This window comes from Pezoporus flaviventris, unplaced genomic scaffold (assembly GCF_033815535.1).
Source record: "Pezoporus flaviventris isolate CSIRO_AGI_PZ_B2104156 unplaced genomic scaffold, CSIRO_AGI_Pfla_v1 ptg000007l, whole genome shotgun sequence".
In the NCBI taxonomy this organism is placed as follows: domain Eukaryota; kingdom Metazoa; phylum Chordata; class Aves; order Psittaciformes; family Psittacidae; genus Pezoporus; species Pezoporus flaviventris.
The window spans coordinates 46,359,071-46,374,226 of record NW_026892555.1 but is presented as its reverse complement, the minus strand read 5'-3'; the positions used below and the strand labels follow the sequence as shown (position 1 = coordinate 46,374,226).

Here is a 15,156-nt window from a genome sequence, read left to right as displayed (position 1 = left end):
TATTTCCACTTGGGAAACAGCTCAGGCATGTCATATACCTGCGCTCGCCCAGCACCGCGCTCTCTGGCTGACGGCTGCAATCCCTGTTACTACTCGACACAAGAATGTCAGAGGGGTGTTGTAATCATGTAGGGCAGCCGGCAGTAAACTTCTTGCCTGAAACACGGTATTTTATGGGGCACAACCGCATACACTTTATAGATTTAGTTAGAATGACTTCCAAACTTCAAGCCAATTGCAGAGGTGTGAGTCTTTAATTGAAGTAATTTAGCTTCAGCTCCCAAACATCCGAAAGTACTTTTGGAGGGGATAGGGAGCAGGCACCAGCACGTGTGACACACGGCAGAGGGGGTTCACAACGCACTCATTATGGCACAGCTCAACGGCGCTCCTGACAAGACCTCCTTCACCTCAATGAAACGCATCTAATGAACTTGGGCTCGTTCCACAGTGAAGCTGCACCTAAACCTGTTCAATTGTGCTCTTACTGTGTATTTCACCAGTACATAACTAATGCAACTAAAGCCAATTTGCCTTACTTGAAAAAAATGGGGAAAAAGAAGATCACTGCCAGGAAACAGAGCTATTTTAAATAAACAAATACAAGATTAATGCAATTGCTGTATTAACCCTCTTGTTAACTTCTGAAGTTTAAAATTACACCCTCATTACTAGTGTGTAATTGAGTATTCTCCCAGCCGTTTCCTGCATTTGAGGTTATTCAAATAGTTCATTAGCACATCAAGAACACCACACACACTAACGATACCTGATGCCCTTATCTACTATTTTGGCCCCACTTTCATAACTCGCATCTCCCGCAAAAAAAGAGAAAGAAGAAAAAAAGGGGGAAAGAAAAAATAAGGAGGTAAAGGGGGAGCCCACAGCGCTGAGCCGTTGGTGCTGCTGCCAACAGGGACCATAGCAGCACCAAGGCACCTCTTGAGTCTGACCCATGCAGCGAGCAGACACTGGACCAGAGGAATTTGTGGGGCAAGGAAGTTGGGTAACTTGCATCTGGGCTCCTTGGGTGCCTGAACAGCGACAGCCACCCAGGGCTGGTGGTGTACGTTGGTAGCCAGCCTTGGGTAAGATGGGAAGCAAGATGGGGTGCTGTGAGGCCTGTGTGGGACAGGGTACAGGGTTGCCATTGCCACCTTTTTTTTTTTCCTCCTTTTTTTCTTTTTTTCGGTTACCTGTGTGGGGGAAACAATAGCAGGTGAAACTACTGTGGGTGAAGTGGTGCTTCTGTGCCCATTGGCTTCGGGGAGGAGGTGAGGCAGGGGGTCGTGTTTCACTGAGACCACCACCACGGCAGGCGCGGCGGCATCCAGGGGCTCAGCGGGGCGGCGGCAGAGTCTTTTAGGGGAGGCAGAGGGCCCACAAGCATCACCACCAGCCGCAGCCCCTGCTGGGAACACTGCCTCGTAGAGCGCCCGCTTAACTGGGGCCACCGCAGCCGCTTCTGCCTTCACTGGTGCGGCATCACTGTCTTTGGGCAGCACGTAGGGGTTGGCAGCAGGTGGCCGGGGCCGTGGTCCACCGTTGAGAGAGGCAGGGGTGTAGCAGCCCCCGCCAGCGGGGTGATGGAGGAGGTGGTGGTGGTGGTGGGGAGGGGGTTGGTGGTGCGGCGGCTGCAGTCCCCCCAGCTTTGTGCCGATACCGGCGATGCTGTTTAGGGTGGCAATGGAGACTGCACCAATACAGTGGTTAGTGTAGGTCTTAGAGAGCTTGGCTGCTTTGGAGAGCATCTGCATGCGGGTGCCCAAGAGATTCTTGCCAATGGCCTTGTTCTCGTACCAAGTGATGTCACCCTCACTGCAGTGGTCCCGTGGGCGCTGGAAGAAGGCCTTGCAGAGGGGGTTGCGCTTGGAGAGGTACTTGACAAAGCTAGCATAGGGGCAGAACTCGGTGCCAGTCTCATACATGCGGGGCAGGTTCTCCTCGTCGCTGCTCTCCGCCCGCTTTTTGCTCCAGGAGGATGAGCGTGATTTGTGGTAGGGCCCCAATGCCTTGAAATAGACAAACTTGCGTCCATCCTCATCTACAGCCAGCCCAAAGGAGTCCTCCTCCAGCTCCCGCTGGTTCTCCCGGCCCCGGGTGCAGAAGTACATGCAGGTCTCAAACCAGACCTTGTTCAGGAGCCCAAAGGGGCTCTGGGTGCTGAAGACACTGCAAGTGTAGAGCTTGCGGAGATCGGCGCGGGTGATGGCCTGCTTCTGCACCACCGGCCCAGCACCCTGCTCCTCCAGCTTGCGGATGACAGCAGCCAGGGTGAGGTTGGCGGCACGGAGCTCGGGGTCCTTGGTGAGGTCGAGGGTGCGGCAGTAGGGTGGCTCGTTGAGGTAGCGGTTGAGGGAGCTGCGGATGCTGATGAGGGAGGACTTGGAGTAAAGCTGTCCGCTCTTGGAGCGCGCCTCGGCGTAGAAGGACCGCAGGACCCGGCAGAGCGCCCCCTTGTCCATCGTCTCGAAGTCGGGGCTCTGCGCCTTCTCGCTCAGGTACTCGCGGAAGATGCGCACCGCATAGCGGGTGGCCAACCGCGTGTTCTCGCTCAGCCGCGCCCGCTCCGGCCGCTGCAGAAGCAGGGCCGCCTCCAGCTCCGCGTCCTCCGCCGCCCCCCCGGGGCCACCGCCGCCCCCCGGGGCAGCCGCTGCGGCTCCCCCCGGGGCCGCCCCGACGCCGCTGCCGCCGCCGCCCGGCGTACGGCCCGGGGCAGACGGCAGCGGCTCCGTCTCCTCCTCGCCGTCCCACTCCAGACCCATCTCCTCTTCCTCCTCCTCGTCCAGCAGCAGCCCCCCATCGGCTCCGTCCTCCTCCTCCTCGTCCCCCGTTATCTGCACCTCCTGGATTTCATCCTCCTCCTCGCCCTCCTCCTCCTCGCCGGCGCTGCAGTAGCGGTGCGGGCGGGGGGCGACGCCGCGGCCGGGCGGCCGGTCCCCGGCATTGTTCCCGCCGCCGCGTCCGCGTCCGCCTCCCCCTCCGCCGCTCCACTCTCCGCCGCCGCCGCCGCTGCCAGGCATTCTCGCCATATTGCCGTCTCCCTGCCAGTCCTCGGGCAGGGCGCATGCGCTATATTGGACCGCAGCGCTGGAGCGCTTTTGTGTTTTAATGACCTTCAGCTACCGGGAGGCAAAGCCGGGCTCTTAAAGGGGCCGCGCTCTCAGTGGCGGCGGCGGGGAAGGGGCGGGAGGGGTTGAGGATGAATGGGGAGGAGGCTGAAGGGGTACCGCGGGGAAGGGAGCGGTACTTACCGCGCCCGCCGCTCACCTCGGGTCCGTCCCGTCGAGCAAAGATGATGAGCGCCGGGGGTGATGAAGAACCGCCGGGCTAGGGCGTTCGCCCTGACCCGATGGTCCCCCCCCACCCCCAGCGCCCGTCCCGCCTCCCCATCCCCGAAAAAAAAAAAACCCATATAATAAGCACTCTCTATGTGGAGCAGCTCTTTCAGAAGGGGCGGACCGCCACCAAGCAGCTGGGATGGAGGTCGGCACTCCCCACTGCACAGCAACTTAGAAACAAACCAGAAAAAAAAAAAAAAAAAAAAAAAGAAAAAAAAAAATCCACCCAAAAATCTTGTCCCTGCCCTCGACGGGATGCTGCCTGGGCGCCGGCCCCGACCAACCTCGCACCTTTAGCCGGGCGCCTGGATTTCGGTCGAGGGGCTCAGGTGGAGACGGACCCTCGGGGTTTTGCATCCGTGCGACTTGCAGTCCTCCCGGGAAGAGCCGGGTGGGAGCCGCGGCGCTCGCTTGGCTTGCGGGACACGCGGCGATGTTGGTCGTAGAGAAGGAGTAATAAGGACCCGGGGGCTAGCGGACGCCCCGGGCTAGCTTCTGGCTCACTGGGGCTGCAGACTTCCAGGCAGCCGGAGGGCTCTCGCCCCCCTCCCTCCACCCCCCCGCTGCTTCCCAGGAAGCCCAGCTTCTTCTTCAGCTATCCCCTTCAGCAACAGGGCAAAACCCGAGAGGACTTCAGCAACCGCAGTAGAGCGCACGGGGTATGGAGCCGCTGGACCCAGAGAGGCCGCCCCGCGGGGGCTTCCGCCGATTCCGAGCTCCCCGCTCGGCTCTGCCCTGGGGAAGCCGTACCCGGCGGTACCGCAGCCAGCCGCCTCGCTGTGCACTGCCTTACCCTTCCTTCCCTGGGAAGGGTCCTTTGCTGGGCTCAGGGGCACAAGCCCTGCGGCCGTGGGAGCCTGTCCCACCCGGGACGGAACGAAGCTGCTCCCGACCAGGTAGTACCCACACTACACAAACCAAACTATCCCCATAAACCTGCCTATACAGCCTCGCCAGACGATTTCTTTTATTTGGTACCTTGAAATAAATATTCATTACGACTACTGGCTACACCTGAAATTATAGCCTTAATTGCAGAGCTGCTGGCCCGAGTTGCCACATTTGCTGCTTACTCATCCGTAGGCAATTGCTCGATGCCCAGCCGTGGTGGTTACCGTTGGGGAAAGCTCGGTGCCGGTACGGAGCAAGCGCCGACCCCCGGGGCTGCCTCCCCTCTTCCCCATCCCAGGAGGAGGCCGGTGGCCGCGGACGGGGCGTCCGGGGCAGCTCCAGCCCTCGCCGCCCGGGCAAACGTGTGATCCCGAAAACGGGATGTGCAAATTGTTGAGCAAATTAGCCAATTCGAAATAAATAAGAGCTCCGGGAAGAGAGCCTGCCACTCCCAGAGAATAATTGAAAAGAAACCCGGCACTGTTAAATTGATGTAAGCTTCGAATAATTACACGGAGGTCAAAGTTATCACATGCACTAAAGTAGTTGTGCTCACTCTGTAGTTTGACAGCAGGTTATGTTCCCTGGCATATATCTATATCCTAGAGTGTTTGGGGATTTTTTTTCCTGTGCACACAAAGAGGATATAAACAACGGGGTTTTGTTGTGTTTTTTTGGTTGGTTTTTTTTGTTTGTTTGTTTTGTTTTGGTGTTTTTGTTTGTTTTGTTTGTTGTGTTGGTTTTGTTTTTTTTTCTTGTCATACGCTATCTGCAACCCAATCCTGAAACAAAGTCTCAAAGCCCTTCAATGAGATGGACCGCACGCTGAACAGATAGCTAAATGCAGCAAGACCTTGTTATGGTTAAAATCAGACAAGCTTCAGACAAGCTCCTTTTAGGAGCTTTAGCATCCTACCCTAGAAGACAAAGAACTGCAGGGCATACACCTCTTATACTGAGATTTTTTTCCTTTACTGTTCCCACAAACGCTAAAAATGACATGACTGTCATTAACCTTTGATCTCAATCCTGTCCTAAAACAGATGAAGCCGCTTTCCTTTTTTTTTTAAGAAGAGCTTTTCAGAGCCCCCTGAGTGCAAAAGGCAATTGAATATTTGGTTGTGTTTTTTTTTTTTTAACTTTAAAAGAGATGAACACCAGGTTGACAGCTTCTGTACTTGGATGTTCATTTAATCACCATTTCCTGATTATAGGAGGTGAACTATGATGACAGACTTGGAGATGAATATGGAGCCCAGTATACTAGTAGTAAGTATAAAGGACATAAAGAACTTGCAGTAAGGTTGAAGGGGAAAAATGTATACGGATCATCCATATTACACACATCATTTGGAAGCACCTCAGCAGCCAGGGGGAATTCAGAGAGTAAAAAGTGAGGTGTTTAGAATGCTGCAGATGCTCATAATTGGGCAGACACCCACATAAGCTATATACCTGTCTAACCTATATGTATATATGTGTGTGTGTATGTGTACGTATACATATGTAAGTTAATCACATTTATATGTTAACTTATCTGTCTACATTCCTGAAGATAAGATTTAGCCTAGTCAGTGTATTCCAGACTTTTAAATCCTATTGTTCAAATTTTCAAGGTAGACGAGGTAATCAAACTGCATTCCAAAAAAAAACGCCAGAGTTGCACAAGGTTTTCTAATCCAACTTGGCATAATAACATTAAACTTACATCCATTCCACCCTCCACGTCACTAATTGGAGTTTTATCCTGTTGAGAGCTCCATGCAGGCACAGGCAGCATTCTCCCCTAGGACTCAAGGTTTGAGGCTGATTCTCATATAGGTCCTGTCCACATTTAGAGAATACGTTTTATTACTGCTACCAGTAAAGAAGATGTAATACCCACAGAACACTAATAATGCACCTGCCCTGCTAGGGTTGCAGCTCTAGACTGGATTATCCTTCTTTGTGTATGCACGGAGATCAGTTCATATGCCACAGAATCAGCATGCCAGGTTGAAAAGCAAACCCTAAAAACCTTCTCCATGAGTCAGTTGGTTTACAATAAAGGCTTGTAACCATATTAACAAGTAGTTTCAGGCATTTCCTTACTTCTTTTTTCAGCTACTCTTCTCCTTACCCCTGGTCTTGCTCCTGGCAAGGAGAGAGCTTGCTAGAGCTACGCACCTGTACAATCTGACTATTGTGCTAAAGCTCCACACAGCCTTATTCTCCTTCAGACTAACACAGACTGCTTGTCCTGTGATCTCTGCAGATGGTTATTTCACTTACAGCCACCTAACCCTTCCTGGTTTGGTGTTTCTTGGTAGGTGTTTCATGATGAAGCTTCACTAGGCACTAAACTGGAATATCCCCCCAAAACCAAGAAACAAAGAAAATCTGTTGGGCTCATGCATACCAGAATCCAGTCTAAGCATCTAGGAAAGATTTTTAAAAACAGTGCTTAAAGCAAGCTTGTTGGTTAACCCCAAGGCTGACCACGCAGCATCTTTTTAGGAAAATAGCTTTTTCTCCATGTACAATTTTAGTTTAAACGCAATAAACATTTCTTAAAACATGTTAGTATGTTTTCTAAACACAAGATATTTCCACTGTAGAGGCAGACTATGCAGAAATTGGTATGAGAAATACATACTGACACTAGAGAACTAGAAGGCAAATAACACTTGGGACTCTTGGAAAATTCACTTAGGGAAAAAGCATGTCCTAAATACCCTTCTCCCACCCAGGAACATGCAGCTTTGAGATAAGCTTTTTTAGTGTTTATGACTGTCACTTGAAAATGTTAATTGCATTTTTATTTTACTCTTTTACTTGTGTATATGATATTTTTGGTTGTTTCATTACTTTTTTGATACTAGAGACAGCTGATGCTGACATATAATGTGCTATAATAGGTTTTAAATCTTTTATCCTAAACTTTTCTGGTTTTAGACTAGTGTCTCTTGTCTGCGTGACAATGAAACAGCTTTATATAACTCAAGAAAAGAGATGTTGATTTAGGAAAGCTATGATGTATCCATCAGTGCTAAGTTGCAGCTGTTCTGAATGAATTTTAAAATACAAAAGCTATTTCACCTCTTAGATTGTCATATTATGAAACGTTAGTAATAGTTGTGCATATCAAAGCGCCAGCTACTATTGACATGTCGTGAAACGTGAAGGCAGGATCAAACCAGCCCCCTCACGAAGCTCCACGTTGCCAATTGAAAGCACACTTCCGACATATGCTCGTACTTTTTTCCCCACAGGTATTTGCCATTTTCACTTGACTGCTTTTTTTTTTCCTTTTCCTTTTACAAAAGCAGTATTTCTGCTGCTGAGGCCACAATTTGTTTCCCGATTGCTCCTTTTTCAAGACAAACCAGAGAAAACCTGAGTCATCATCTTTGTAAGAAAGCACGTGTTTAGTGCTTGACAAATTAAAAGTCAAGGCTTCGTGAATCATCGTTATTTTCGGTGTCAAGCTGCTGGAGCATTTTTGCTTCCAAAAATAAAGAAGAGCTATGTTGTCAGACAGCTTCGAGAGAGGCAGGTAATAAATTGCATTGCACTGTGTAAAGGTTTTAAGGGTCTTTTAGAATGTGCTGGAGGTAAGTTGCCAGGAGAAATATTAATGCTATATATTAGTGTTTCAGTTTATGTTTGTCTTTGCTTTTGTGGTGATGAGGGCACTTGAAACAAATTGGCTGGCTTGCAGGGCACAGCAGTAACTGGTTAGAGTTGCTCTAGTAGTTGCCTGGCTACTTCTATGAACTACTGAAACCAAGCAAACCAGCATGTTAGTGGCATAATGTTTATTCTCCGTGGAGACAAAGAGCATTTTCCATCCAGGCTGATGACTTAGGTTAGTTTCTAGTCCTTTTCAACTGAGCCCATAAATTCTGCATTGAGGTGAGGGAAATTTAGAAGGACCAAGCCAGTAACTCAAGCAAGGAACCTCTAAAGAGAGATCTCTGTGTAACCACAAAGCCTTGTTTATAGGTATTATAGGTCTGCATAAGTACAAGTTCTCACTTTATATAGTGGTTTTGGTACTATGTGTAATCGAGCATAAACTAATGCTGTATTGGATATGGAGTTCTTGAAAATCTATTTTCCATCATAATCTTCTAATAAGTACCTATTTTGAGCTAGAAGTTCAGGCTGGAAGTCACACTGGGCTGGATGAAATCTAGAAATTCAGGGAGGGATAACTGGTTAAATGACAATAGGGTCTGGGTGAGAAGGCTCCTTAAACATTCCTTCAAGAAAAAAAAAGAAGAGTCCTTACAATATAACAAACAAAAATGTAATGGGATGATACTCTGAAGAAGTGTACTTTACACCTTGTTCCCATACTGTCTAGATTCTTGCTAACCTTTCCAGCCCTATTGCATGACCCAAAGTTTCTGTGTTGCCATGAGGTATGCTGAGCAGTGATTTCTATAGAGGGCCAGAGGCAGGGCTTTGCACCCGACAAAACTTATTCACACCAGGCTTTTCTCGAAGCTGGGGGTCCTCAAGGGACAAAAATAACATCTGCACTTCAGCGCAGCCTGGAGAAGGGAATCTTTCCCTGACCATCGGCTAATGGCTTTAAAGCCTCTGTATACCATGAATTCACTGTCAATATATTTTTGTTTTGACTTAGTGACTGAAATAAATTGATTATTCTCCCTTTCTACCAGTATTATGTCTATGCCATTGTGAATTTGGAAATTCCTTTTCAGGTATTTATGTAGCAAAAACCCCAGCACCAATGGCCTGTCTGCTTAGATTTTCTTTTCTCAATTGAGTTATCTCAGCTGGGTTGGCACAAACCCAGTTTAAGCAACTTAAAACTGGGTGAGTTCAAATGAAGCCCACAGAGGATGCAACCATACTGTTAAGCAGTATCTACTCAGGCTGTTACCTAGACCCACCTTTTTGCTGCTAAACCGTAACTTAAAATTAAACACAACTCTCATTTTTGTACGCTTCCCCTTCTTTCTCCCTCACTTTATTTGATGTGATGTTTGCAAATCTGACCTGTGCAAATTTTGCACCTATTTTCTTTTCAAACATTATCTGGTCATGATATTTTCTGCCCCTGATAGCAGAATGCCACGTTCCCTTCTCATTGTGTGAGATGCTTAAAACATCTCTAGTTATCCTGTGAGATTGATACACAAATTGTTTAAATAAGGTTTGCATCACAGACTACACTAATTTGTAAAGCAGCATTTGAGTAGAAGGGAATAAATTCATAGGTCATATAGGAGAAGACTACAGGAATAAAAAACTATAGCATGTTAACTCCCAACCCCCTTCACATCCTTTATCAGAGCATGATTTGATTCATATAAAGAAAAAAGGGGTAGAACATGTGCAGAATATTAACAGTTAAGGAGAATTTGCTTGCTATTTTTGATTTGACTGGTCCTTTATGCAAAAGCTTTCATGAGCTAAATGTTGCCAGTGTATATGATTAGCCAGATAACATGAAGTAAAAGAGACCTGAAAGGTCTCTTTGCAGTTTGCACCTGTATTTTGCTGCAGTTTTAAGTTATTCAGAGTAAAACCTGGAAAAGTAGAAAAACATAAGTGATTCAGAGCTAAGATAGACAAAGGTTACAAAGGTTACAAAGTTTAGAGAAAAAGACTGGATGCATCGGCTGTACCTCACTTGAGTTTTTATAGTATTAAAAATAACCTTCTAACATCTGGTAAACTTTAGTATTTTGTTAGAGTTTGGCATTTAAATAAATAAACAAACACTTCTGCAACTGTTGATAATGCCTAACTGCAAAACTTTTTTGTCCATCCCTTGCTTTGAATGGCTTTGTATTTTTGTATCCATGAAAGATTAAGCTGGGCTTGATTCAAAGTTCCGTTTTTTGAAGATCAAGGCTAAAATTCTTTTTCTTTTCACAGAACTAAAGGTCACATCAAATAAATAAATATCATTTAAAAACCCCCTCAGAGCCAACACTTTGCACGTTCAGGGACTGAATTATTTAATTACAAGCAAGTAGTTATTTGCTAGTAACCCCCCTGGTTTTTAGGATCCATGAGCTTTGTTCAAATAAGCAAGAAAAAAATTGTAAGCTCTTCTTTTGCCTGGCACTGAACAATGTTGTTTTGCAAATTGCAATTTGCAATTTGCAGTGCACAATCTCTCCATTAGTAATCTTGGCAAAGGTTTATCAAGTTATTCTGAATAATTTCCACCAAGTTTGGAGTGAGTGTGTCACTTGGCCTGTTATGGACCTGTTCCTACAGTTTACTCTGCTCTTTAACTGTGTATTGTCAGACTCCTTCTTGCTGATTGGTGCCAAAGGAAAAAAGCAGGTTGTAAAATCACCCTATTATCCTTCAGTGTGGAAGGATATAAAGTGTGAAATCCAGACCCATTGCTTTCATTCTGGCTTTAGTGATCATAGAAACCTGCTGTAGGGCAGGACTAATCTGCCAGAAAATTATTATTGAGCTCTGGTAACTCAGATATATGTGCAGACTTGAAAATGTCATTCTTAGCGCCAATTCCAGGCCCTACAAGAGCCTCACATGGTATCCTCCACCTGGCTCAGAAATATGCTGCATTCCACCATAAAGAGGAGGAAGTTTGTTAATTCCCAGGCAGCTGTGAACAATTTAATCTCTTTCCAAACAACTCGGCATTCTATTCCAATTGCAAAGTTTCTTGGGGGACGAGTAGTTTGAAGAGTGGTGAGGGATAATAGGGCCTTTATTTTGAGGTCATTCCTATGAATTTGGCCTTGACAGTAACATCTTGATAACAGGGTTGCCAAATCTCACAGTCTCATAATACTTAGTGGGTTTGGATTTTCCTCCTCTGTATGCTGGAATGGAGGGTTTGAAAATTAATGTTTGGAAGACAAGTTTGAAACCTTGAGTTACTGCTCTGTAAAACTTGGAAATTGGGTGTAGAACCACAGTTTTGTAATTTTAGGAAGAAGAAACCTGTGTGATTTTTAAGACAGACTTCTTGTTTTGAAGACTGGTGATTGGCACTCCTGGGATTTCCCAGATAAATTTGCCTATGAATACTAAGCTGTTAACTCGACTTGTTTGTCTAGTTAAGCCTTTTCCTCTCAAGATTTCTTTGTCAAAAATTCACCATCCAAATCCTCAACAAGCCATTTTTTCCACCTCTTTGGTAAGGTGTTTAGAAAAAGGAATCACAAGGAGCTACTACAAGGAATTCGTATCCAGATTTCTTCAGGTTCTCAGAACCAGTAACTTCGTTCTGATTATTAAAAAGGCTCTGCATTCAAAACCTGTTGTATAGGTATTTAAGCCAGCAGTACTTTTATCAGGCTTGCACCTGATATGGTTTCCATGGGAGCTGTTTGGTGCTTAGCCATTTGCAAACATGGCTGCTTATGTAGATAATTAAATTAGGGTTAGTGAACACAGTGTTCTTCTGAAAGCCTGACCTTTGGTCTTTCTGGTGCACTGATAGAAGAGTGAAGGAAAATACATCCTTTCTGTGCTTTACATATTCAGTGCCACTTTTTTTTTTTTCCCTAAAACTAGCTAGATGTGACTTTGAGGATACTTCTACTGAAAATTCCCACCATTTCACTGCATTTTCAGCAGTTACAGCAGGATTCTTGTGCCCAATCGTAGGTAGATAATCACCTTAATTCCTCCATTTTCACTGATGTTCCTAAATCTCAAATCTTTTATTTTGTTCAACAAGATATATTGGGCTCGGCTTAAATGAAAATGTTTAGTAACATTCTCTAAGAACTAGTTTTATCCTGTCAGAAAGTGCTGGTGTTTAAGTACTTAGGAATTTCAGTCATACGTGAAGTGGAAAGGCAGAATTACAGGAGCTGTGTTTGCAAGGCTAAAGGATCAAAGTATCTGGATTTGTAATGTTTTTGTAATGGACACTGTATCTGAAGGGAAGTTTTAGATCCAGTTTGCTAACCCATCACTTTAACTGAGCTTGTCATTCCCAAACAGGAAGGGACAGGATTTTGTCTTCTGAATTCCTGTTTGGTCACTAGTGCTTGGGCTAATTAGGGATAGGTAGAGAGAACCCCACACACTGCTGAGTAAACAAGAAAAATCCTGATGTCCCTGACTGAGGTCAGCAGCACTAATTAGTACTAATTAGCACTAATTAGCACCCGTGGACAAGAAATCTGCTTGAACCTGCCTGCTGCACCTCCTGGCTTTGGCCACATCCAAAATCTTATGGGAAAATGATCTTGATGCTGTATCATGGCAGAAACACATTGTGGGATGCTCATGGGCTTCCTGTCCACCTAGGATGCTTATAATCATTCTTGCTCACTAAGTTTACTGAAGTATTTTTGTACAGAGGATACGAACCCAGAGGCTTTTTGGCCACCCAACAAGTTTTCCCCTTGCAGGGGCACCTCTTTACTTGACTTTTAGGCTCCATGAGGTCCAAGAAGCCTGGTACTATGGTGGGAAGTCATGTTGAGAGTTTCAGCTCTCAGCAGTAGTACCAGCAACACACAGAAGCTACACAACCACCTCCATGTTGGGGAAGTCATCAAGTCTTCATTTCCTCATTCTTTCTGGCCACAAACTCTGGCCTTTTGCGAAGGTTCTCCCTAATGCCATGGACCAATGCCACTACACCCTTTCTTGTCCTGCTCAGAAGCTCAACGCAAGGGACAGGGTGCTCCTCTCTTAAGGGCTGTCTGGGCTTTATCTAGATCTGGGTGACCGTTGTTAAAACAGCAAATATACCTAAACCCAATAGTTTTTTAGTATTTTTTTATGTATTAATGGAGTAATACCTGCAAGCTTATAGTGGTTTTACTTTTTTTATCAGCTGGTCAATAGGAAAATTTTAAATTAATAAGTAAGAAGAATTTTCACCCTCTGAAAGCTTCAGAAAAGACAAACAACATTTTTCATCACAATTTGAACATAAGCACTATGGTATTTGTATTAGGCAAGTCTCCTTATACATCTCCTATACATCAGTAATAATACATTTTCTAATGAAAGGTGGTAAATACTGGCCCTAGAGTAGTTTCTCAAAATACTATACACAAATGATTATTTAAATAGGCAGTAGTCAAGTTAGCACTTGCCTGTATGAAAGGTTTACCCTTCATTTTAATCTCAGAGAGAGAACCATTCCTCTCATATTCCTCTGTTTTGTGGAAAGGACATGAAACAACCAAAAAATGTTGTAAATGTTCTATGACTTTGGATATGTTTTAAACCAGAATTAAAAAACCCCAACAAATCAAACAACAACAAATCACCTAAGCTGAAAATAGACTAATGCAAATAAGGAAACACAAAACTCAGTGAATTAAACTTCTGGCTTGGATGATACAAAAGTTTCACACCATGCTTAAAAGGATCTTTTCCCTCAAGTGTGTCTAAAATATCACCAAGTCAACAGAACAGTGTGCAGAAATGGGCAGTAATTATACTGCATTGGCACAACCAGCTTGAAGACACTTGGCTGGATAATGAAGAGGACACATTTGACATGTAGAAGTAGCTTATTCCTACAAAGCCCCTATTTCGTAATACTGCAAAGGTACTTAATAAAGCACCCAAAAAGCAAGGAAAGAGAAAACTCTGAACTGAAAACCACTGGTTGCACTGCTTCTTTTTCATTCTACTTTGAAGAGTATCCTTCTGTGCTGACATAGTCTGGGTTGATTCTGCTGAATCTGCCAGCAGAGCAAGGCTTAGCAAATTGGCTGGGGAAAGGAGAATTCAGTCTCAGCTGTTTGCAGTCATCTGAGAGCCTGTGGTGATCCATGCCACACTGTTTGTGCTCACTGCAGAATGCATACACCTTGGGGGAAATATTAGTAATGTGGGCACAAGAGCTAAAGACTTTCCACTAGAATAATCTGCATCACGTGTGTGGCTTAGTTTTCTCATGGAAGAAATAGGAGGTCTCCTTGCCCTGTGTAGTCAACCATCATTCAACTTACTATTGTATTTTTAAAGGACATTCTCAGTAAACAGCAAGGATGCCAAGACTATTGCTGTGCCCTAATGATGTACGCCAGACCATAATGTCCCCCTGCTAATACAGAGCTCAGACTCATGAAGGTTTGCTAGGAGAGAGTAAGGACTCTAGAAGATCTCCCAGCACATTTGCAAAACCATCAATATCAAGGGAGCTCACCTTGAACACATGGCAACCAGCCTGAAGCATGGTAACTTGCAAAGTCATAACAGACAGAAGTACAATTTTACCATGGTCATTCTTCTTAAATAAAGACATCCCCTCAAAAAAAAAAACAAAACAACAAAACGCCCCCCCCCAAAAAAAAAACAAAAACCAAACAAACAAAAAAACAAAAACCAAAACCCCAAATCCAGACCAAATAGGTGGCTATTTCCTCCATTAGCATCCTGTCTTGTTCCTTTCAAACCACTGCCACAGCTGTATCAGAGAAAAACTGATACCAGGATGTCAGGGCTGGTCTGGGTTAACCAAGGAAAATAAGTTGGAGCAATGGTGAATGACAGGAAAAGGTGAGGGGATGGATTTGGGCTACAAAAGAATATGAAATGGTTCTGAAATAACTCCCACTCAGGTTGCACTTTTCTTCAACAATCTCTGTGTGCCCCCCTAAGTCTGTTGGCAATTATCTGAGCCTTTACAGCCCTAAAGCCATCCTGTTGTCAAACTGTGTGCAATTCATCCTACACCTTGCTGAAAGAAGCATTTAATAGAAAATGTGGTCTGGCTGCCTGCAGTTTCTTCCCATCAGCAGTCCCAGTGGATAGGAAGAGTCATCGTGGGAGCATTCCTATAGCCCTCATCCACCTATGATCCTTGGGCACACATGGGTATATTCATGAGCTCTATATTCAGAATGGATGAATGCTTCTCAGTAGCACAACTAAATTTGAACTTTGCTGTCCTAGTGAAAGGGCAGTAGTGAACAGGGTTCAGGGCCAAAGCACAGCTGAC

The 15,156-nt window shown here is 45.4% G+C and overlaps 1 protein-coding gene across 6 annotated transcripts in view; it reads right to left on the bottom strand.

Moving 5' to 3' along the window:
• Positions 1 to 15,156, bottom strand: part of KCTD1 (potassium channel tetramerization domain containing 1) — a 101,439-nt gene that overhangs the window by 64,495 nt on the left and 21,788 nt on the right. Inside the window, exon 1 of one of the 6 annotated variants that reach the window (XM_061448612.1) lies at positions 3,633 to 3,786. The exons of 2 other annotated variants lie outside the window; for them this stretch is intronic. In XM_061448612.1, the coding sequence (XP_061304596.1) occupies positions 3,633 to 3,698 (66 nt within the window). In that variant the 5' untranslated portion in view covers positions 3,699 to 3,786. Of the gene's footprint in view, positions 1 to 1,196; positions 3,207 to 3,254; positions 3,403 to 3,632; positions 3,787 to 15,156 lie in introns of those variants that run through there. 3 more of the 6 variants (XM_061448615.1, XM_061448616.1, XM_061448611.1) reach the window with 3 other exon arrangements.